At 48.0% G+C, this 22,438-nt stretch overlaps 1 protein-coding gene across 1 annotated transcript; it reads left to right on the forward strand.

The window, feature by feature from the left end:
• The first annotated feature begins 2,624 nt into the window (after positions 1–2,624).
• Positions 2,625–14,882, forward strand: SDE2 (SDE2 telomere maintenance homolog). The gene is made up of 7 exons (XM_044267401.1): positions 2,625–2,802; positions 8,442–8,559; positions 10,074–10,185; positions 10,503–10,672; positions 11,400–11,514; positions 13,563–14,076; positions 14,550–14,882. Exons 1-7 carry the CDS (start codon positions 2,683–2,685, stop codon positions 14,769–14,771), a joined length of 1,371 nt encoding a protein of 456 aa, XP_044123336.1. The 5' UTR covers positions 2,625–2,682; the 3' UTR covers positions 14,772–14,882.
• The last annotated feature ends 7,556 nt before the right edge of the window (positions 14,883–22,438 follow it).

A 22,438-nucleotide genomic window follows, 5' to 3' on the forward strand; every position in this document is an offset into this window, starting at 1 on the left:
TGCCCTCAAGCTCCTTCCCAGCACTAGGGCTAAACACACTCTTCTTCCACCTCTCAACTCCACCTCGCCCTTGACGTGTCCTGTTTCCTTTTGTCCAATACAAGCAGGAGGGCGGAGCCCTGCCTTCTCTGGCAGCCACACTCCACCTCCCACACCATCCACCACCCAGTGTGGACTAGAAGCTGTTTTTCCATCTAGGAGCTGACCTCATTGTTCCGGGGGCTGGAACCATCTCTAAGGCAGCACTTGCCAATTTAGTTTATAGCCTTTCCTCATTGGGGGCATGGGAGAAGCCAGGCTGTACCATTGTCTTTTGTCATAAAGATGGCATTAATGACCTCCTGTCCTTGCCTCTGTGTGTGAGCTTGGCTGAAAGCACACATGTGTGACTTGCCTGTCGCACAAGGATACAGTCTGCAAATTCACTAGTTTGGGGGCCTCGCTGTCATTTATAAAAACTGCCTGAGTGGACAGCACTGCTTCCTGTTCTTGCAGACCAGCATGACATTTTGGCTCAACTGAGCCCCTGTCATGGGTTACCACACAAACATTGTCAGGAGCTGTCATTTCCTGGCAGTGAACATTTATTCCACATCACCTCAGGATGCTCTCCCAGTGTCCTCCTGGCATCGGAACTGATCCTCAAAAAGCAAAGGTAGTCAATCTTTCAGAGAAGATGGGCAGGAACTAAGTGTGGCTTATTGGAAAGAACGGCAAAGATGGTCCCTAGGGCAAGGCTACACTATTTTGCTAAGAGAGGAACTGGCCTCCACCCAGTCACCACCTACTGGTCCCAAACTTAATGTGTCTTCCTGTCCTTCGCCTGCCTACCACTGTGAGTTGCAGAGGGTGGCAGAAGTCATCTCTGCTTTTCCATAACCACTGACCAGTCTGGCCACACAGCAGTGTCTATCGGACACCACTGTAGACACTCAGCCACCTAGCTAAACCAGCTTTATTTCTAGATTTTTCTCTACCAATGTATTCTTGGCCGCAGCCCTGACATTACAGTCCTGTTTCCTGACTACTTACATGAATTTTAAAACCACCAATCCAAGTTGAATTCCACGTTCTTAGGATAGAAAGCTATCCTGGTGCAAAATAAATTCTTCAGGCATACATTGGGAATCATTGACTTACTATCTTGGTAAATCAGCAAATTCCCAGTTAATACTTATGTGACTTCTACTCGGTGTACATTACGGTGCTATATGCTCAGCGTGAAGGTTTAAGAGCAGCTTAGGTATTGCTCAGTAAATATGTATCTCTGAAAAGGTAATAGTTAATAACAATTGCTATTTCATATTTTAAAAATGGCAATGCCTATTCAATGATTAGAATTTTTTCAATTTTAGGAATTTAAATCCAACAAAGAGTAGTGTGAACAATTTCATGCAGATGTGGGGTTTCAGAAGGATAAGATACAATGCTAGCAATAAATGACGTGGATTTTCCTTCCTAAAAACGACTAATTAATCTTCCAGGTACAAATTACCGAAGCAAAAACGTGGTGCAAAGCTAAACTGCTCTTTTGTCTGGTTACTGATAGGAGAAGACCCCAGACCTTTGAAATAGCCCTCCCCCTTTTAATCCCAAGAAAGAAGAACTCATGAATAAACAAAGAGTCTCGGGGCTTGGATCTTTGAAGGTGGCTAGTTCAGGCACAGTAAAGACGGAGAGCGGGGAGGAGTGTGCAGAGCGGCCCGAGCTGCCCAGGGTCCGGAATGCCCGTCCAGACTTGGTGAGGCACCCATGGACTCCATCCTAGGTCCCCGCGAGAGCCACTCTGCAAAACGCTGCGCTCCAGGCCCGCCGACTTCAGCATCTGCGGTAGCTTTTCTGGCGCCACCGGAAGCCCCACCAAGGCCCTTTCTTCCCCATCTCCCTGCAGGGCGAGCGAGGCGAAGACAACAGTCGGAATCCCTAACGTCACAGGCTGTGGCTCTCCAATCGTGTTCCTGCCGCCACAGCGAAGTGACCTCGGGGCCTCCGTGGACTTTCCCGGACCAGGGACCTTCCTCCGAGGGTGGGGGCTGCGGGCCGGCCCCCCGATGGCCCTGCGCCCCAAGCATCCTACCCACGGCGCCAGCAGGACGAAGGAAGAAGGCACGGCGCGCGGCCGGCAGAAACCGAGGAGGAGCGCGCCTGGCCACCGGGGAGCCCCCGCCGCCTCTACCGGGCCCCTAGGGAGGGGAGGGGAGGGGAGGGGAGGGGGGCCTCCGTGGCCGAAGGCGCCGCCCCCACCGCTTCCGGGACTGGAACGCCTCCTCCCGCCCTGGCCCCCAGCGACCCAAAAATAGCCTCAGTGCGCCGGGTACTCAGTCCGAGTCCGCTGGGCGGCGCCTCGCCTCCGCTTTATCGCTGGCGGCCAGAACGCGGGCAGCCTGACCCCGCGCCAGCCTTTTATACGTAGTCCCCCGAGCCCCGCCCTAGCAACGTCTCCTAGCAACGCCTCGCCCTAGCCCGGGGCCGCCTTATCGGCCTCCTCCAGGCCCTTCCTGTTCCCTTCCCCCGCCGGCGCGGCGCTGCGTCCGGCCCAGCTCACGTGACTGGCCCAGGAGAGGGGCGGGCAAGCGGAGGATGTGGGGGCGGGGCGCAGGCCGCCCCGTGACGCCATCTAGACGCGCCGGGCGAGCGGCGGCGCCCTGTTCCCAGGACCTGGAGGTCCGGGAGCTCGCTGAAATGGCGGAGGCATCGCCGCTGGTGTGGGTTCGCGGCCCGGGATTCGGGTGCGAGGCGGTGCGGTGTGCGTCGGCCCGGTGCTCCGTACGAGATTTGATCCGCCGGCACTGCCACGATCGGGTGAGCTTCGCGCTTCCTGGAAGGAAGGGAGACAGGAAGGCGGACAGGGGCAGGATTGGGTGGGGAGAGGGCGGTCGGGGCCCGTCTCTTCCTTAGGGTTTTCAGTTTTTGAGACTGGGGGCTCCCCAGTTTTAAGGTGCTTCAGACTGCTACTGAGGACTTGCTTTGTTTTTGTTTTGTTGTGGCGGTGGTTTTTGTGTCCCTACAGAAGGGGGAACAATCCCTCGGCTCACAGGCGCTCAGTCGCGCCATCAGTGTAGACGAACAGAAAACCTTTGGCGTTGTTTCTTCGTGCTCAAATGAGGCAGTTGGTTCAGATGACTTTAGGGCGCATTTCTTTAGGTTTCCCTTGCATTCATCCAGGTTCGGTGATGGGCATATTGTCCACGGCACAGCCCCGTCAGCTCCAACGTAGAGGAGTATTTTCATATCCAGACCAAAGCCAGAGGATTGTTGGGCAGGGCTAATCTGGTCTCTGGTCGGGGCTGAGCACTCACACACGTGTCTTGTGGAGGGTGTGGGTTCTTGGGGTCTGTCGTTTAGATCTTTCCATTGATCCTCCGATGGTCACATTTGTCCGTGCATATTTTTGAAAAACTGTCAAGGACATACATGTGTGGTTTACAGAATTGTCAAGAAAGCGAGCTTCTCCCAGCTGTGAGACATTAAACCTGTTCGGTTTTCTAAATAATTTGGTGGTCTCTCTAAGTCTAATTTTAATTTCGGCCCTTGATTTAGTAGTTTGTTTTTCTTTATAACCTCACTTCATTTGTGTTTCCCTAGGCTGTTTTTTTCTCGTTGTTATTTATAGGCTTCATACACGTTAACACTGCTGTCCAAACCGAATCTTAATTTGGACCGGTTCCATGAAAAAGCAACGTGTCTTTGCAAATACTGTGGTTTTTCATCCTCTCCATTTGTCTTTCTACATACATTCCAGTCAGGTCTAAAAACTGTCAGAACTGTTTTTGATCCTCTAGGTGGGGAAATATCTTACAAAATAGATGGATTTTAATATGTCTGAAAATAATCCTTATCTCATGACAGTTGATCCAAAATGACTGGAAAAGTAGGATCTTAATTATGAGAGTATTAGAAAAAATAATTTTAAATAGGAAGGAAGAAATATAAATGGATAATTCTGTCAGGTCCTCAAGAAGTAGGACCATAACTATATGAACAGAAGCAAGAAACTTTAAAGGTCATTGGAAGAGATACTGGGAGAAATTAAAATAGCTCAAGTTCACATCTGTGTTTTCTGAAACAAAATTATTTGGACACAGGATGAGGTCAGTGTTTGTGTCCACTGAAAAAGTAAAAATCTGTCCTCCTGTTATTCAGGCAAGGATAACAGACACAGATAAAACCAGCTGAAGAGTTAATAGGAAACAGTTTTTCCCGAGGACATGGTACAGTTGTAAAATGTCATAATGACTCCCTTGGAAGTCTGCTGCTTTCTGATTCACTAAGAAACCTTGATCTCCAAAATTATAGACTACAAGACACTTTGCTGTTTGAAGTTTTATCAGTGAGAATGAAGCATCCCACTCTTGCCTTGAGACTCTGAAGTTGCTTTGATATAGAGAAAGCACTCATGATTTCCAGCCCAGGTGCAGACCTTCAGATTAGGAGTTTCTGAACACAGCATTCTGTGTTTATATCTTAACTCTGTGGTTTCCAAGGAAATGGGGGTCTGGATCCAGTCTACTTCACAGTCTAGACCCGATGTTGTCCCCTTTATGCACAGCTCTGTTTGTTTTGAGCCTCTCAGAACACTTTCGTTTAAATTTCCTCTAAACTCACCCTTGCACTACATCCTATAATAATTGTTTTTTCTTCTTGTGTGCAGCCCCCTCCACCCCAACCTCTTGCAGTGAGTGAGTCAATACATTTGACCATTTGACTTTGGTGAATTACACATTTGTCTCTGGTTGCTTTAAGCTGATTGGCCTAAGACGCACAATATTTTATGCTTGAAGTACTTTATAAAACACAGATGGTCAAAAGACCCTTAAATTGATTCTAAATTTCCCTTGTCCCTACCAGTGATTTTTTTTTTTTTAAGATTTTATTTATTTGTCAGAGAGAGCAAGCGCACAAACGGGGAGCGGCAGGCAGAGCAGGCAGAGGGAGAAGCAGGCTCCCCACTGAGCAAGGAGCCCCATGCGGGACTTGATCCCAGGACCCTGGGATCATGACCCAAGGCAAAGGCATTGGCTTAACCAACTGAGCTACCCAGGTGTCCCGACCTACTAGGGATTAATGATAATAATCTTAAGTAGAAGATGCAATTTTGTTGATAAGTTGTCTTGTTTAACAAGCAGTTGTGTTTGGAAATGGAGTACGATGTATATAATCCTTCTGCCTTCACATTAATGTCTTTTAAAGTTATTTAGGTATTATTAAATTATATTAAAGTTATTTAGAAACACATACCCACTAGATCCAGAAAATATTAAGAGGAACTAAAGTGGCTTTTCATTCATAAATGTAAAGCAAATACAAGGTATATTGCGTACCTCATTTAATCTGTACAACTATTAAAAGTGGACAGCATTTTACAGACAAGAGTAGTCTTTCCTGTTGATCACATCACTGCATATAACCCGAGCTCCTTCGCTCCTTCGCTCCTCTGTCCTGCTAGCACTGGGTTGTGCTTCCCTGCTAGCCCAGAGTGGCCTTCCCCTGGGGTGGAGGACTGCTGAGAATACTGATTCCTGCAGCCCTCCGGCATGGGGCAGAATCTGGGGGTGCCTCAGCAGCTTTACTTATTTCCCCGTGTCACTGGATGTGTTTTCTGTACACCATGAGGTGAAAAGCTTGGGAAGCCGTGCGGAGTTCATCGCGCTCACTCTCCTACGTGACTCTCCGACCTCCTCTCTTTAAGTCTCCAGTACTTCTCCCATCCAGAGGCCCATACTTTGTATTCAGTGAGAAAGTACAGCAGTCAAGAGGGACCCTCCTCATCCTCACACCATTGCCCCTACCTTGTTGCCGTACATTCTGCGTTCTCTTTTTCCATTACTATGGATGAACAGTCATTATTTTACAGATGAGTTGCAGTTAGTTTCCACTTGGCCCAGTACCCTGTCTCCTCTTACCTTATTTGGCGTTGGTTCTCTCTGCTGCATTTCCCCGCGTCTTCCCTTTTTCCTGGATCATTCCTACCAGGGCGCAAACTTGAGCCCACCTGCCTCTCAGCTGTCACCTGCTTTTCTCTGTTGTTTTCTTTTGTTTACTTGTTTTTTAATTTTTTTATTTTTATTTTTTAAGATTTTATTTATTTGACAGAGAGAGAGAAATCACAAGTAGGCAGAGAGGTAGGCAGAGAGAGAGGAGGAAGCAGGCTCCCTGCGGAGCAGAGAGCCTGACATGGGGCTCGATCCCAGAACCCTGGGATCACGACCTGAGCCGAAGGCAGAGGCCTCAACCCACTGAGCCACCCAGGCGCCCCTGTTTATTTGTTTTTTTAAAGATTTCACTTATCTGACAGAGAGAGAGATCACAATTAGGCAGAGAGGCAGGCAGAGATGAGGGGGGAGCAGGCTCCCCACTGAGCAGAAAGCCCAATGCAGGGCTCAGTCCCAGCACTGGGAGATCATGACCTGAGCCGAAGGCAGAGGCCCAACCCACTGAGCCACCCAGGCGCCCCTCTCTGGTTTTCTTTATGGAAAATATCCTTGAACAGAAAACTTCTCTTTTAGAACACACTCTAGTCAGGCTTTTGTTCCTGTCACTCCATCAGACCAGCTCCTGTCACGGGTGCCATACCCAATGAGCTGTTTCCATCCTCCTCTCTCCGGGCCTGTTGGCATCCTTGGGCACACTCCAGCATTCCGTCCTTGGCACACTCTGCTCAGCTGTCCGCTCGTTCACCTCACTGGCTTCCCTTCCAGTTCCTCTTGCTGCTGCTGCCTCGTCGCCCTGATCTCTGCGCTGTGCAGTGGCCACGACTGGGTCTTCTGATTTTTGTCCTGTCCCTCATGCAGGACAGTTCTCAGGCCGGTGAGTACTTTCGGCCTGCTGATGTCTTCCAAATGGAAATCTCCAGCCCAGACCTCGTCCCCAGACTGTTGACTTGTGTCCCCACTGGGTTCCTCAGCATCTCTATGTGGCTATTAGTCCTTTCAAACCAATACGTCCAAAATGAGACTGGTGCTCTCCCCCAGACGTGCTTTTCACTATTAACAGATGGCAGCTCTGTTTCCTGCTAGTCAAGCCAAATGTTTGGACTCCTCTCTCATTGCTCTGTGGCTCTCACTGCCCGCCTCCAGAGCCTTAGGGGGAACTCCCCGCCCCCCCGTTTCTCATCCCCTGCTGCCACTACTCAGGAGACAAATGGCCTTCATTGCTCACCTAGCTGTGTTGCTGATGTCTCTGCTTCTCCAGTCTGATTTCCAGTTTCACAGCTAGAGTGATCCTTTTGGACTATAACTCCACTTTCAATCTGTTCGAAGCCCTGCAGTGGCTTTATTCAGAGCGAAACCCGACATACTTACAAGGGCTTTTACGGCCTTCCCCTTCTCCTTCGGCAGACATCTTCCAGCCTCGCTGGCCGTGCTGCTGTTCGGCGCACACTCTGGGCTTATTCCTGCTGCCCGCCTTTGCCTCCGGAATGCTCTGCTCCCAGATTGCCACTGGCTTGTTCTCTTCCTTTCCTTCATTCTCTGCTAAAATGGTACTTGACCAGAGAGGCTTTTCTTGACTGTGTGTGTTAGATAGATGACCAGTGTGGCCGTCCATGCACGCTGTCCCCTTTAGCCTGCTTATTGCCAGGGCGATCGTATAGCATCCATTTGTTCATTCTCTGACTTTCCCCGCTGGAATGTAAGCTCTGTGAGGTAGGATTCACTACAGTATCCCAACACTTGAAAGTACCTGGCAGATGAGAGGGACTTGATTAATACTTGTCCAAGGAACAGACAGGTCCTACTGATGCGGGATGTGGGATGCCGTGGGATGTGGTCCGGAACGAACGTGCATTGTGTCCACTTCGGGAAGATACCAGTCATGCATTTTTCCTTTCTGTTGGTTTGTGGATCTCCTTTTATATTTTCTCTTCATCGCTTGCTCTGAGAAGTCTTAAAATCTACAGAGTGGGTTTGGGGGCACTTGGACTTCTGCTGTAACTTGGGGACATGCACAGAAAGGACCAGCTGGCCCTCCACCCTGTTCCCACTTACGTACGTGTAGGCAGACCATACTGGCATCTCCTTCCCTCTCCCAGCTTGTCCATATCTACACTTTTCAGAACGTGTATTGTCACTTTTGAACCTGTGCAACTTGATATTACCTGTCTAAAAAAAAAGTCAAGAGAAAAAGGGCCTTGCAGAGTTACTGGGTCCGAGCCCTGGTGTAGTTTTCCTCCTTGACTCTGATTTCCTATCAGAGAAGAGAGCGTTTCTTTCTTTCACCCAAAAGACAAGTTCTTGTACATATTGTGATGAGGTGTTAGGAAAACGTCATACCCCGAATAAATCCTAGGAAGTGACTTTTTTCCTTTGGATTTTCAGTTCAACAAATGCTAATGGAACACACGCTCTGTGCTTATAACCTGAGTAATAAAAACAAAATGGGCTAGTTCCTTTCCTGGAGGAAACTTGCGTTGTCTCATTTTAAAACCCCAAACTTGTCTCTAGGGTGTCCCAGAGGAATGCTTCTTCGTGAAGTGCGACGGCTCCCTCGTGCACGCCAGTGACGGAGTGAGGCATGGCGCTGTGTATAGTCTGGAACCCAGGCTCCGTGGTGGAAAAGGAGGTAGGACACACCTATCGGCTGCTTCCGTGTGTCACAACTGCAGTCTCTAGCCCGGGGCAGGCCCCTGGTGTGTGCCAGTTTTGTTTTGCCTTATGAAATCCTTTATTCAGTTTCCTAGTTTTGAGTATTTTCTCTTTTATTATTTTTGAGGAATATATTGTCTGATTATTAATTTCTACCCTGACCAGCAGGATAGCTCTTAGGCCAAAACTTTGAGGGAGATTGGATAAAGAGAGACAATCATTACTCTGTCCAATTTGCTGAAGAAGGAGTGTTAAAACAGTTAAATCTCCTGCTTTTTATTTATTTGACAGAGAGAGAGAGAGAGAGTGTGTGTGTGTGTGTGTGTGTGTTAGTGAGAGAGGGAACACAAGCAGGAGGAGTGGCAGAGGGAGAAGCAGACTCCCTGCTGAGCAGGGAGCCCAATGCCGAGCTTGATCCCAACACCCTGAGATTGTGTCCTGAGCCTAAGGCAGATGCTTAACGACTGAGTCACCCAAGCACCCACTCCTGCTTTTTAGCAAGATTTTGTCTGGTCATTATAGTTCTGAAGGAGGACTAAAGTCAGCCTGTGGAATATAGCCGTTTACAGATGGGGTAGATTTGGGTCTTTGTATGAACACATCTAAGAATAGAGAAGAGAAACTAAAAGGAAAAACGGAATATGGGCAGTTCTGGGTATTTTTCCCAATGCTCTGACATGTCATCCCGAAGCTTTCTCAAAATCCGCAGTGATTTAGTTTGGTTTTCAGAGAGCTGGCTGGCGTCTCATATTATAATCATCCTGCTGTTTGAAATCGTGTCAATAAGAATGAAGTTTATCGTATCAGCCTGGGACACCTTAAAATTTTCCTTTGAAACTCACTGCAAAATCTCACCATAAAAATTTTTAAGTTATTAATCTGGGAATCTTGGGCTCTGTGGCTCTGGGTAAAGCCCCTCCAAAATATCCCAGTGGGGGATGCCTGTGGGGCTCAGTCGGATAAGTGTCTGTCTTTGGCTCAGGTCATGATCCCAGGGTTCTGGGATCGAGCCCTGCGTTGGGCTCCCTGCCCAGTGTGGAGTCTGTTCTTCCCTCTCCCTCTGCCCTCCCACCCACCCATTCGTGCTGTTTCTCAAAAAAATAAAATCTTGAAAAAAAAAAAAAAATCCCAGTGCAGATACAGTATTTCAGAAATACAAGAGGGAGGGCGAAAGGCATGAGGTTGAATCAGGTTTATCAATATTTTTATCTTTGATGCCTGGGCAGAATATTGATGTCCTTTTCTTTAAAAAAAGAAAAAAGGGCGCAGTTTCTGTTTTGTTTTTAAAGAATGTATTTATTTTAGAGAGAGTACAAGCACAGGGAAGGGCAGAGAGAGAAAGAGATGAATTGGATGCTTAACCGACTGAGCTACCCAGGTGCCCCAAAGAGATTATTTTTAATGTTTGGTTATAATAACATTTCTGCAGATTTGGCATTTATCTGTCCTGGAACTCTTTTTAACCTGCTTTTTCCAAACATATTTGCCCAGGGTTTGGATCTATGCTCCGAGCACTTGGCGCTCAGATTGAGAAGACAACCAATCGAGAAGCTTGCCGGGACCTCAGCGGGAGGAGGCTGCGGGATGTCAACCATGAGAAAGCGTAAGCCGCCCGCTGCGCAATGCACGTTCCTGCCACTGGTGGTTGTCCACATGCCACGTGTGTCCAGCTGCGGCACTGAAGCATGAGCACTCTCACTGGTCGTTCTCATCCTTAGCTCTTTCTGTTGTTTAGTAACTCCCGTTGGGTTGTAGAGGGTCCCTCCCAGTGTGCTGGTGGTGAGCCCGGCCTGTCTTTCTGAGGGAGGATCCCAGCAGGCCAGGGACCATACGCATTTGGCTGGCGGTGGGGGCTCTTCATGGATCAGCAGGCATGGGTGTGATCCGGCCGGTCGGCCCCATCTCTTTCGCCCATCCTAGCATGGCCGAGTGGGTGCGACAGCAGGCTGAGCGGGAGGCCGAGAAGGAGCAGAAGCGCCTGGAGCGGCTGCAGCGGAAGCTGGCGGAGCCCAGGCACTGCTTCGCCAGCCCGGCGTACCAGCAGCAGTGCCACGAGATGGCGGAGCGCCTGGAGGACTCCGTACTCAAAGGTGAGAGTGAGAGAGTGAGGGGGTCTGCCTGTCGCTCGCCCTCTGCTCCACCCCCTGTGCACACGTGCGCGCTCTCTAGAGTAAGTAGAGCCTTCAAAGTACAAATAGCAATAAACAGTACGCCTTATACTCTAGAAACAAAAAAGGGCACACACACAGTATGTGAGGTACTTGGCTCCTGAATTGTGGGGGCCACGGACCCCAGGTGAGAACACTTGTGCTCGGTGGGTACGCCATGTCCTCAGCAAGTGTTTAGACTTTGATGTACTTGCTTCTAGTTTTAGGCCCCCCCCTTTTTTTAAATGCTTTTTAATGAGAATGAGTAACTTTTATTTTTTTTTAGCTCCCAAAGTATGATGCTAGGGCTCTTGTGCGTTCAGCTGAGTAAGAAGGAATCTTCTCAATCAGAAGGTTATGACCTCGTGCTGTACAAGCAGCGAGTGGCAGGGGATGGAGCACCCTGGCCCAGGGGGCCCGGGACGCCCCCGGCAGTCTCAGAGCTGCAGATTGGCTGTTGCTGTTTCCAAACCTGGTTCCAGAGCCAGAATGCTCTGTGTGAACTTGAGTCGTATCTCATTTAAGCCGTGTTAAATTTTGGAATGTTAGCAAATTTAAAAACTCGAGCTTTAGGTTGCAACACGTTTGCTTCTGTTGTCCGTGCTGTTTAGCATGTCTTCAGTTGAACCCGCTTCTTAGAGTATAACTGAGTTGGGGCCGTTTCGGTTAGGTATGCAGGCTGCCTCCAGCAAGATGGTCTCGGCTGAGATCGGCGAGAGTCGGAAAAGACCCAAGCGGGCGAAAACAGACCGAGGAGCCAGTGCAGGGAAAAGGAAGTGCTTCTGGTAAGTGTGCTTTGTTTTCAGCCCAGTGTGGCTGGACAGCGTTTCCTCTTGCCTGTCTGCTGTAAACCCTCTAAAGAGTAAGGTTTGCTGGGCGCTTGGAGCTTTCCAGAGTGTCTCAGTTCCCGGGGGTCCACACAGTCACACTGCACATGCTCCTCGTGGTTTCTGCCTTACAAGCTGGAAATGGGAGCTAAAGGACAGGTTTTTCCTTAGTGAAAGATTACATAGGAATCACTTGATATTTGAATGACTATTTGGTGCTGAAAGAGTTAACTTTCAGAAATTCTAGGTGAAAGCCCCAGCTGTACTTTCCAGATTGTTCTGTTTTCTCTGTGATTTTTCACAGTTGTTTCTGAGGTCTGTGGCCAGTTCTGCACTTGTCGCTGACGAACACAAGGGCGCCTTGTCTTGTCCATCCTGCTGGTGGTGCTCCCACCCTTTCCACTTGGTACTCTCGGCGCAAGCTCGCCTACCCTGGACCAGGTTCTAGAAAGTGAGGTCCAGACGCATCTTGGTTTCTCGCTGGCTTCCTCTTTGGGGGCAGAAAGAGAATTATTAATTAAAGATCACGTAACTGTGTGAGTCCAGCATAGAATCTTGGGTGTTCTTTGTGAAATAGGAGTTAAGTGTTCTTGTGAGTGGAGGTAGTGGAATTGTGTGGGGAAGTGGTGGGAGGGTTGAATCAGGGTTTTTTTTTTGTTTTTTAAGATTTTTATTTATTTATTTCACGGACAGAGATCACAAGTAGGCAGAGAGGCAGGCAGAGACAGAGAGGGGGAAGCAGGCTCCCTGCTGAGCAGAGAGCCCAATGCGGGGCTTGATCCCAGGACCCTGGGATCATGACCTGAGCCAAAGGCAGAGGCTTTAACCCACTGAGCCATCCAGGCGCCCCAGAATCAGGTTTTTTAAGGTGCAGTTTTGTTTTTTTGTTTTTAAGATTTTATTTATTTATTTGACAGAGATCAGAACTAGGCAGAGCAGCAGGTAGAGAGCGGAGAGCCTGATGGGCTCTCACTGAGCAGAGAGCCTGATGGGGGGCTCCATCTCAGGACCCTGAGATCATAACCTGAGCTGAAAGCAGAGGCTTAACCACTGAGCCACCCAGGCGCCCCTGAGGTGCATTTTTATATGCACTAAAATTCATCCTTTTCATTGAGTAGGCCTGTGGGTTTTGAGAAATACAGTCACTTAACCAAGATATAGAATGTTTTCATTTCCCCAAAGATTGCCCATGTGCCCTTTTGTGGTTAATTCCTGTTTCCTTACACCATCCCGGCCTAGTGCTGATGCTGGTGTGGTGGTTTTTTCTGATGGTTCTGTCTTTTCCAGAATGTCCTGCAGCCCTCTGTGTCTGGAGTCTCTCCCTTAGCATAGTGCTTTTGAAATCCACGGCTGGTGTCACGTGTATCAGTGGTTCGTTCCGTTTTGTTGCCACTGCCACGTATTGTTGCGTCTCTCCATTCTGTTGATAGTTTGGGTAGTTTCCAGTTTGGGGGGATTATGAATAAAACATAGGTTTTTCTTTTAACTCTGTTATTTTATCTACATTTCTAACCATTTGAGATTTATACAAGATAGGGAAAAAAGCTTTAGGCAAAATCAATTTTGTTTTAAAAAATTCACATCTGTAGGGGCACCTGGGTGGCTTAGTTGGTGAAGCGTCTGCCTTTGGCTCAAGTCATGACCGCAGGGTCCTGTGATAGAGTTCTTCATTGGGCTCCCTGCTCAGCTGGGTGTCTGCTTCTCCCTCTGCCTCTCCCCCTGCTTGTGCACTCCCTCAAATAAATAAAATCTGGAAAGGGAAAAAAAAAGATTCACAGCTTAAAAGAGGATCCCCTCTTGGATCTTTGGGATGGTTGGCTCCAGGCTCATTGAATTTTTTCTTCTTCGTTTATACCTCTGAAGATCTTTCTCTGAAACTTAGCTACTATCAATCTCAAGCGAGCAGATACTTTGATCCTGACAGACACTTGTTCCCTGGACACACGGTAACTCTGTCTGGCAGAGAAGCCGAGAACGGTGTTAAATCTTTCCGCTGCTCCTGGCAGGTTGGGCATGGAAGGACTGGAGACGGCAGAGGAGTCCAGCTCGGAGACCTCGGATGATGACCAGGAGGAAGGTCCTAGTACTTCAGGCACAAGCTTGCACGCTGCAGACAACGGCCTCGATAGTGCGAAGCCAGCAGCCAGGTCTCCCCACCGCCATCCAGGGACGGGCACTGCCAGCATGGCATTTCGGTCCCTGGAGCCACTGCCAGCCCCAGGGACAGGCTCAGGGCACGCTGTCTCCCCAGCTCTGTGTGCCAAATCAGGACAGACGTCTGTTGAGGGGTGTGAGGACAGGACAGTAGCCACTGAAACAGAGGAAAGCCGGGAGGAGGAGGGGGGCGCAGAGGGCAAAGAGCCCACAGAAGAGGGGGCCACGGAGTCTGGACTGACCCAGAAGCCGGAGCTGGAGCCGAAGGAGGCAGCTGATGGGGCCAGAGCCACTGAGGCCACACCTGGAGAGACTGGGGGAAGCGTGCCCACTGCCGGACTGGAGGGAGGCCCATCAGGAAGCACAGTAAGTCGTTTGGGGGTCCACGTCCAGAGCCAGGGCAGCTTGGTGGCCAGTTCCTCAGGAAGTCCTTACCATGAAAATGAGCTTTTCCCCATCAGCTGCTGAGTGGGAAGGTTTGTTTCCCAACCAGAAGTACAGATGAGGGTGAACCTCACTGCAGCCCCCCGAAAAAGTCTGTTTTTCTTTTAAACTCTATAATGTGTATCTTTTTGCCACTAGGTGGCGTCCTTGGTTCCATATTTTATGAGTTTTAAGCACTTCGATCACATTTTAATATCTGAATTGGGGTAGATGTCTCGTATGAGCGCTAAACAGGCGTGATGTACCTGTGGAGCAGGGAGTCCGACATGGCACTTGATCCTAGGACCCCGGGATTGTCACCTGAGCCGAAGACAGATGCTTAACCCACTGAGCCCCCAGGTGCCCCTCATGATTGGGAGGAGTCTGTTTTGAATATTTTCCTTTTTCCCCCTCAGCATACTGGTCAGCAAACTCTCGATTTGCTGGCCTTTGGCTCCACGGCAGAGCTGGAGGCGCTGGGTTTGGACAGGCTCAAGTGTGAGCTCATGGCCCTGGGACTGAAATGCGGGGGTACCCTGCAGGAGCGTGCGGCTCGGCTCTTCTCTGTCAGGGGCCTGTCGAGGGACCAGATCGACCCGGCTCTGTTCGCCAAACCTTCGAAGGGGAAGAAGAAATGAATTTCATCGGAGTTGGTTTCCTGTTTCTTCGTAGTCTGGCATTTGTAACCTGCAGAATGTTGATACTCCTGCCCATTATTCCTATCGATAATAAAGCTGACTTTTTAATAACCCAGTTGTGATCATCCTCTTTTTTCATTATTGTGTTTATAGAATTAATGTGTGACATCATCTGGGCCTGCAGTGTCCTTTGTGGGATGTTTTTTATAAAGATTTAGTTTAATAAATACAGAACTGTTCAGATTGTTTATTTCATCTTGTGTCATTCAGGTAAGTTACGCAGTTGACCCTTGAATATCAGGTCAGGAAAGCACGGCTCTACTTATATGTGAATTTTTTTTCAATCAGTACATACAGTATGTTCAATACATCTCTCATGATTTTTTTCCTCATGATTTTAATGACATTTTCCATAGCTTCATTGTAAGAACACAACATATAATCCATGCAACATACAGAACATGTGCTATTCCTAGAAGTCCCTCTTTACTCTTTAAACATCTGTGGGAGCTGTAGTAGTAACTGCTTTTTCGTCCTGGGGCTGGTGGTTTTGCTTTTCCTTTCCACGGTCAGTCTCCTGAGGGTTTGTCAGTTTTGTTGATCTGATTTTCAAAAACCAGCTTTTGGCTTTGTTAATTTTTCTCAACTTTTTCAGTTTTGTTCATTTCTGCTCTTTATCATTAGCTTCCTTCTTAGGGTGGATTCATTTTGCTCTTTTTTTTCTGTAGCTTACGGTAGGCCATAGGTCATGATTTTAGACTTCTTTCTAGTAGAAGTGTTTGAAGTTAATATGTATTTCTTGAAGTACTACTTGAGCTGCATTTCAGAATTTTTAATATGTTGTATTTTCATTATCATTCAGTTGTAAATATTTCCTAATTTCCTTGCGAATTCTTTGACCCATGGGTTGATTATCTAGAAGCATGTTGCCTAATTAGCTGGTGTCTGTTATGCTCCCTAAATATCTCATGGTTATGGATTGGCACTTTAATTCCATCAAAGTTAGAGAATATGATTTCAGTCTTTTTTAGGTTTATCAAGACTTCTCATACAAGGGCGCCTGGGTGGCTCAGTGGGTTAAAGTCTCTGCCTTCGGCTTAGGTCATGATCTCAGGGTTCTGAGATGGAGCCCCGCATCGGGTTCTGGGCTCAGCTGGGAGCCTGCCTCCCCCACCCCCTCCCCGGGCCGCCTGTCTCTCTGGCTACTTGTGATCTCTGGTTATCAAATAAATAAATCTTCAAAAAAAAAAAAAAAAGACACTTCATATGACCCAGTATGTGTCATATGCGTATGGTCTGTCTTGGTGAAGGTTCCACATTTACTTGAAAAGAATACATACTCTGAAATGGGTGAATTTGTTCTCTAATACCAGTTAGGTTATGTAATTAATGCTACTGTTCACATCATCTGTGTCTTCAGACTTTTTGTGTCTACGAGGTGTTGTGAGGTGTTAAAATCTGTTATGATTGTGCAATTGTCTGTTTCCAATTCTTCATATTCTGAGGGCCTGTTACTCGATTATGTTACATCCTCTTAATGAACTGACCATCTTATTGTTAGGAAATTCCCCTCTTTATCTCTGCTAATAACTTTTGTGTCCAATTCTGTTATATCTGATGTGAGCTTCTCTAGCCTTCTAATGCGTTCTGTGTGCCCGATACCCCACTTTCTGCCTCTCTCGGTCTTTCTACTTAAAGTGAGTGGGATTCCTATACACAGCATATAACTTGGGTCTTAACACTTCTCTCTGTTCTGACGGACTCCACCTTTTAATTCCCGTTCATTCACATAAGCTGTGATTACTGTAGAGTCAGGTTTTAGGCTTGTATTGTTTATCAGTTTGAATTAGTTGTTTATTTTAGAACTACATTTTAATTGATTGGCTTTTTAGCTATGTTGTTTATAGTTTATCTGGTTTTTTAGTGGATGCTCTAGGAGTTATGACATCCATAAAATTCACATAAAATGTAGAAATCTTGCAACTGTATATGTCCATTCACCATCGCTGTCATTGATGGTCTTGTTTATATATATATAAAACTATAGTCCTTACAAGCCCTATAACATTTTGCAATGTCTACTTTATCATATGTATTTAATTCTTTAAAAATAATATTTGCGAGAAAGAGAGGGAGCAGGTGCACAAACAGGGAGCAGCAGGCAGAGCAGAGGGAGAAGCAGACTCCCTACTGAGCAAAGAGACTGATGCAGGACTCGATTGCAGGACTCTGGGATCATGACCTGAGCTGAAGGCAGACACTTCACTGACCATGCTGACCGGGAATCCCAAATATATTTTCAAGAAATTAAGAGAAAGAGGGGTGCCTGGATGGCTTCGTTAGCTGGGCGTCTGACTCTTGGTTTCTGCTCAGGTCGTGATCTCAGGGTGGTGAGATTGAGCCCTGAGTCAGGCTCTGCATTCAGCAGGGAGTCTGCTTGGGATTCTCTCTCCCTCAGTGCCCCCCCCAAATAAATAAATCTTAAAGAAAAGGAATAGGTGAAATTAACTTTGATTAATAAAATTAACATTTATGCCCATATATTAAAAGTCTCATTTCAACATGTAATTAATACAAGGCAATGAGATAGTTCACATTCTGGGTTGTTTTTTTTTGTTTTTTGTGCCAAGTCTTTGAAATTCCATGTGTGTTTTAGACTCACAAGACTTCTCAGTCTGGACAAGCCACCTCTTGTGCTGAACTGGACTTCAGGATGCTAGTGCATGGGTTGGGACGTCATCATGGGGAGCTCTCAATCCAAACCAGCACACACACAGCCTTGAAGGGACCTATCATGAAGACACTCGACCCCTAGAGCTCAGCACTGATCTGTCCCTATACACCTACCTCCAGGGATGGCTCACTTCTCACCCCCATTTAAAACAGCAACTACCAGGCGCCTGGGTGTCTCAGTTGGTGAAGTGTCTGCCTTCGGCTCAGGTCATGATCCCAGGGTTCTGGGATCGAGTTTCTCCAAGAGGAGCCGGCTTCTTCTTCTGCCTCGGCAGCATCCCCTGCTTGTGCTCTCTCTCTGTCAAATAAAATCTTTAAAAAAATAAAACAGGAACTACCCTTTCTCCATACATATCTTTCTTTCCTGCCTGTTCTTTTTCATAGTGCCAGTTTTCATTGCTAGTTACTTTACTTCTTAAATATAACTCTCCCCACCTCCCGTAGGGAATCATTTCCATCATGACAGATGTATTTTTAAAGATTTTATTTATTTGATAGAGAGAAGGAACACAAGCAGGGGGAATGGGAGAGGGAGAAGCAGGCTCCCCGCTGAGCAGGGAGCCCGATGCAGGGCTTGATCCCAGGACCCTGGGATCAGGACCCGAGCCAAAGGCAGATGCTTAACTACTGAGCCACCCAGGCGCCCATGGCAGAGATTTCTGTCTGGTTTGTTTATGCCTCGAACGTAGAAGGTGCTCAGCAATTATGTATTGAGTGAGTGAGTGCATGTACTACTCTACTAATATGATGTATTTGGTAAGACAATAAATAGAATTCTGAACATATTCCACACATCAGTGGATCATAGGGCATATCCTGTGGGGTGTTTGACACCTTTGCTTGTAGACATGGGGCACCTTTTAAGATTGTGGAGGAAAATGACTGGAAGCGAATAGTTTACTAGCAACAAATCTGAGGGCAGCTGAAGTGCCGGCTGGAATGGCAGCCCTATAGACAGAGCTGTTTTTATATAAAATTCTAGAGAATTCAAAGCTATCTACAGTGACAGAAAAGAACAGAGATCAATGGTTGCCTAAAGGTGGTGTGGAAACTGGGTGGGCTGGGAAGACAAGATTATATAAAAGCAATTATTGAGAATGTAATATTTGGGGAAGGTGTCTGGCTTTTTTTACTTACCATTATTAGATTCATATATATTGTCGCATGTAATTTTTTTTATTCTGCTACATAGCATTTTGTTGTATTTTTACACTACGCTGTGTCTATCCATTCACCTGTGATAGATATTTGAATTGTTTCCAGTTTTGGATCTTAGAAATGATACTGCTTTGGGGAAAGAAAAAAAAAAAGAAAGGAAAAAAAATGTTCTGTTTTCCACGACACTGCCGGCCGTCAGCAACACCACAGATCTCAGTGAAGAAGGCAGGCTCCTCCTACTGCCAGCAGAGGGAGCTGGGCACTAACAAACACCGGTGGAAGATGGGGCAGGGGAGGGCGGGGAGTGGGGAGTGGGCTGCGGAGGGTCCCTAAGACCCACAGCCCCGCGCACATGCACAGAATAAGTGGCCGCTGCTGGCCTAGATCTGACTGGACTCTTAGCTGCTTGTGTTTCGTTCCTGCTTGCCCTCTGCCGATGGGAACACATTGCTCCCAGGCTTGCAGAGTGTCCCGTAAATCACTACCTCTCAACACAGCTCTTTGCTAGTCACTTGCTCTTTTGTGCCGCTGGAGGAATTCCAGCATCCGTGTATATGTAACAACTCCTTAATTTTTGTGTTTTAAAACATATCTTTTGGGGGGTATAGCTGTGTTTTGTGCAGTTCTGAAATAGGTATTTCTGCCTGACCCCCACATGTCACTTCAGGGGGAAGGTCCACCCTGATGCGATGTTCCAGCTTGTTACTGCTGCCTGGGTGGCCCCCAGGTCACCCCGTCCCCTTCGTGTGCTTAGTGCTTGCCGTTAGCCCAAGCAAATGCCAGGACCTTGATTTGAAAAGCAAATGTATTTGAATAAGATGCTATTTATACAAATAGGGCTTATCAATAAAAACAATGTTGAATGCGTCTAGGCATGATTTTTTATATCCCTATTTTGGAAACATGATTTTTGGGAAAATAGATAGCCCTAAACTGAGTCAAGTGGGAAGGCGAGGTAGAAGATGATGCCGAGATAGAAGAATGAAATAGTGTAACTTGTTAAGAGAGGCCGGGTGTGGGGCGCCTGGGTGGCTCAGTGGTTCAAGCCTCTGCCTTCGGCTCAGGTCATGATCTCAGGGTCCTGGGATCCAGCCCCGCATTGGGCTCTCTGCTCAGCAGGGAGCCTGCCTCCTCCTCCTCTCTCTTTCTGCCTGCCTCTTTGCCTACTTGTGTTCTGTCTGTCAAATAAATAAAAAAAAATCTTAAAAAAAATAATAAATAAATAAATAAATAAAAGAGAGGCCGGGTGTAAGCATTGTAGAGAAAGCAAAATCATGATGTGAAAACAAAGATGATACCTCGGGCAGAATGACTGTGAAGCTGTACAGGTATCTGTTTCCCCAGATTATCCCTGGGGATGTGAAACGGACTATTTCCTCCTCTTCCCAATTGCCGATACTTCCTAAATAATCTATGATTGGCCTCCTCGGGTAATAATGACCCATGTTAAGGCTCCTGGATGGGAATGTGTTATTGAGGTTTGGTTCCCTTTTTTTTTTTTTTTTTTAAATATTTTATTTATTTGACAGAGAGAAATCACAACTAGGCAGAGAGTCAGGCAGAGAGAGAGGAGGAAGCAGGCTCCCTGCTGAGCAGAGCATGGGGCTGGATCCCAGGACCCTGGGATCATGACCTGAGCTGAAAGCAGAGGCTTTAATCCACTGAGCAACTCTGGTGCCCCTTGGTTCCGTTTTCAACAGGTGCCAGTGAGTGCCTGCCCCATGCTCTGCTCTACACAGCTGTGGGGGTGACCTTCTCCCTGATGGGGCTCAAAGCTGGTAGCAAAAGAAGGTGTCCCCAGTGCGCCTAAAGTGGTTTCAGACACAGAAGGTCATGGGGGGGCGGTGCGTGGGATGCAGGAGGAACGACTCCGTCCCTCTGGCAGGGTGAGGTGGTGTCACTGGGGAGGTGACCTGGGCCCTGGGTCTCTTTTTTTATTTTAAAGATTTTATTTATTTATTTATTTGAGACAGAGAGAGCACAAACCGGGGGAAGGAGCAGAGGCAGAGGAGGGAGCCTATTCGGGGCTTGATCCCAGGACACCAGGATGATGACCTGAGCTGAAGGCAGATGCTTCACCGACTGAGCCCCCCAGGCACCCCAGGGTTCTGGGTCTTTAAAGATACTCTTCTGCCCCTGACAAAACATGGCTCTGAAGTGAGGGGTTCTTAAGAAGTAGCCTGCATGCCAACCGTGACCCCCTGTCCTCTGGTAGTGCCCAGGACTGCTGGGGGAGGCTTAGCTTCTGCCCTCTGCTCCCAGTGGACACCCCTCCCACCCCACGCCAGTCCTCCTAGATAAACAAACACCGTGCGAACTCCTTCTTGAATTTGCTGCTCACAAAACCCTTCAGAGTAGACACGGAGTCCACCCCCAAGTTAGCGACAGAGCCCTGAGGCTTCCAGATACAAAAGACCCTGCCCCAGGCACACCACTCAGAGAGGCCAGAGCTGCGGCTGAAACCAAGGACCTCGGGCTGGGAGCCTGTGCTCTTCCAGCACCTTCGGCCCTCCTTGCTTGCCAACCCTCCCCAAGCCCACCCTGGGAAGCTGGCTTCTCCCTCTGCAGATTACCCTCAGAGCACCACTGGTAGGAGGCCGGGGCCAGTCCCCACCCCAGAGGAGAAGGTGCCAGAAAGGCCTCTTAGGATCTCTCCATCACCCTCTGCTTCTGTTGGACCCCTCTCTGAGGCTGGAGAATTCTCCCCTTTGCTGTCAGACGGCTTAGTGTCTCCCTCTCTGCACCCATGGGGAGCAGACATTCACGGCTTATTCAACCTCCGTGAACCCCATGTCCCTTATAAAATAGGGACCCCAGTTCCTGCCTCCTAAGGTGGTCTCAGGGATTCAATGAGACACGTTGTCCACTCCCAGGGACTAGATTTATGACCCTGTGCTGTCTGACCAAAGCCTGGGAGCGGGGAGCGGGGGGGCTGGCTGACCAGACCCCGCTGGAATGAGAGCCGCCGCAGATGCGGGCGTGACGCTGGGCTGCGAGGCGAGTAGCGGCCTCACACGTGGGCTCGGAAGTCTTCTTGTTGAAAAGAATGACATACCGTTTTGAAGACAACAGTACTAAAGGCAATTCCGACCATTCAAACATCAAAGGGCACGCTGGCACCGTCTGTTTTGGAATGCTTTCTGGTTCCTCTCCTGTATTCTGTCATTGTTACTGGTCAGTAGGTCAGAAACATATCGACCTTGCCCTCTGCATCCTCCTAATGCACCCTTGGCTGGGCCCTCAGTGACCTGGTGGGCAAACCCACCTGCCACCCACCCCACCGACGCTGCCTGCGTGGACAGGCCGCTGAGCACCTCGGACTGGGAAGGGCCCTCTGCCTCCTCTCTTGGACCAGTTACTGCTGTCCATCCTCCACTCAGCAGATGGAATTATCTTTTTAAAATTAGTTTTCTTGGGGCACCTGGGTGGCTCAGTGGGGTAAGTGTCCGACTCTTGATCTCAGCTCAGGTCTCGATCTCAGGGTTGTGAGTTCAAGACTCCAGTTGGGCTCCATGCTGGGCGTGAGCCTACTTAAAATTCTCTCCTTCCTTCTCCTCCCCACCTTCTCTAAAAAAATAAATTTAAAAAATTTGTTTTCTCTTATTGTGGTATAATATGTACAACGTAACATTGACTCTTTTGACCATTTGAAACTGTACAGTTCTTGGGTGTCAAGTATGTCCATGCCGTGGTTCAACGATCACCCCCGTCCCCCTCCAGAACTCTCTCACCCTCCCAAACTGAAGCTTTGTCCCCATGAAATGAGGATCCCCTCT

This window comes from Neovison vison, chromosome 10 (assembly GCF_020171115.1).
Source record: "Neovison vison isolate M4711 chromosome 10, ASM_NN_V1, whole genome shotgun sequence".
NCBI classification, from domain to species: Eukaryota; Metazoa; Chordata; class Mammalia; order Carnivora; family Mustelidae; genus Neogale; species Neogale vison.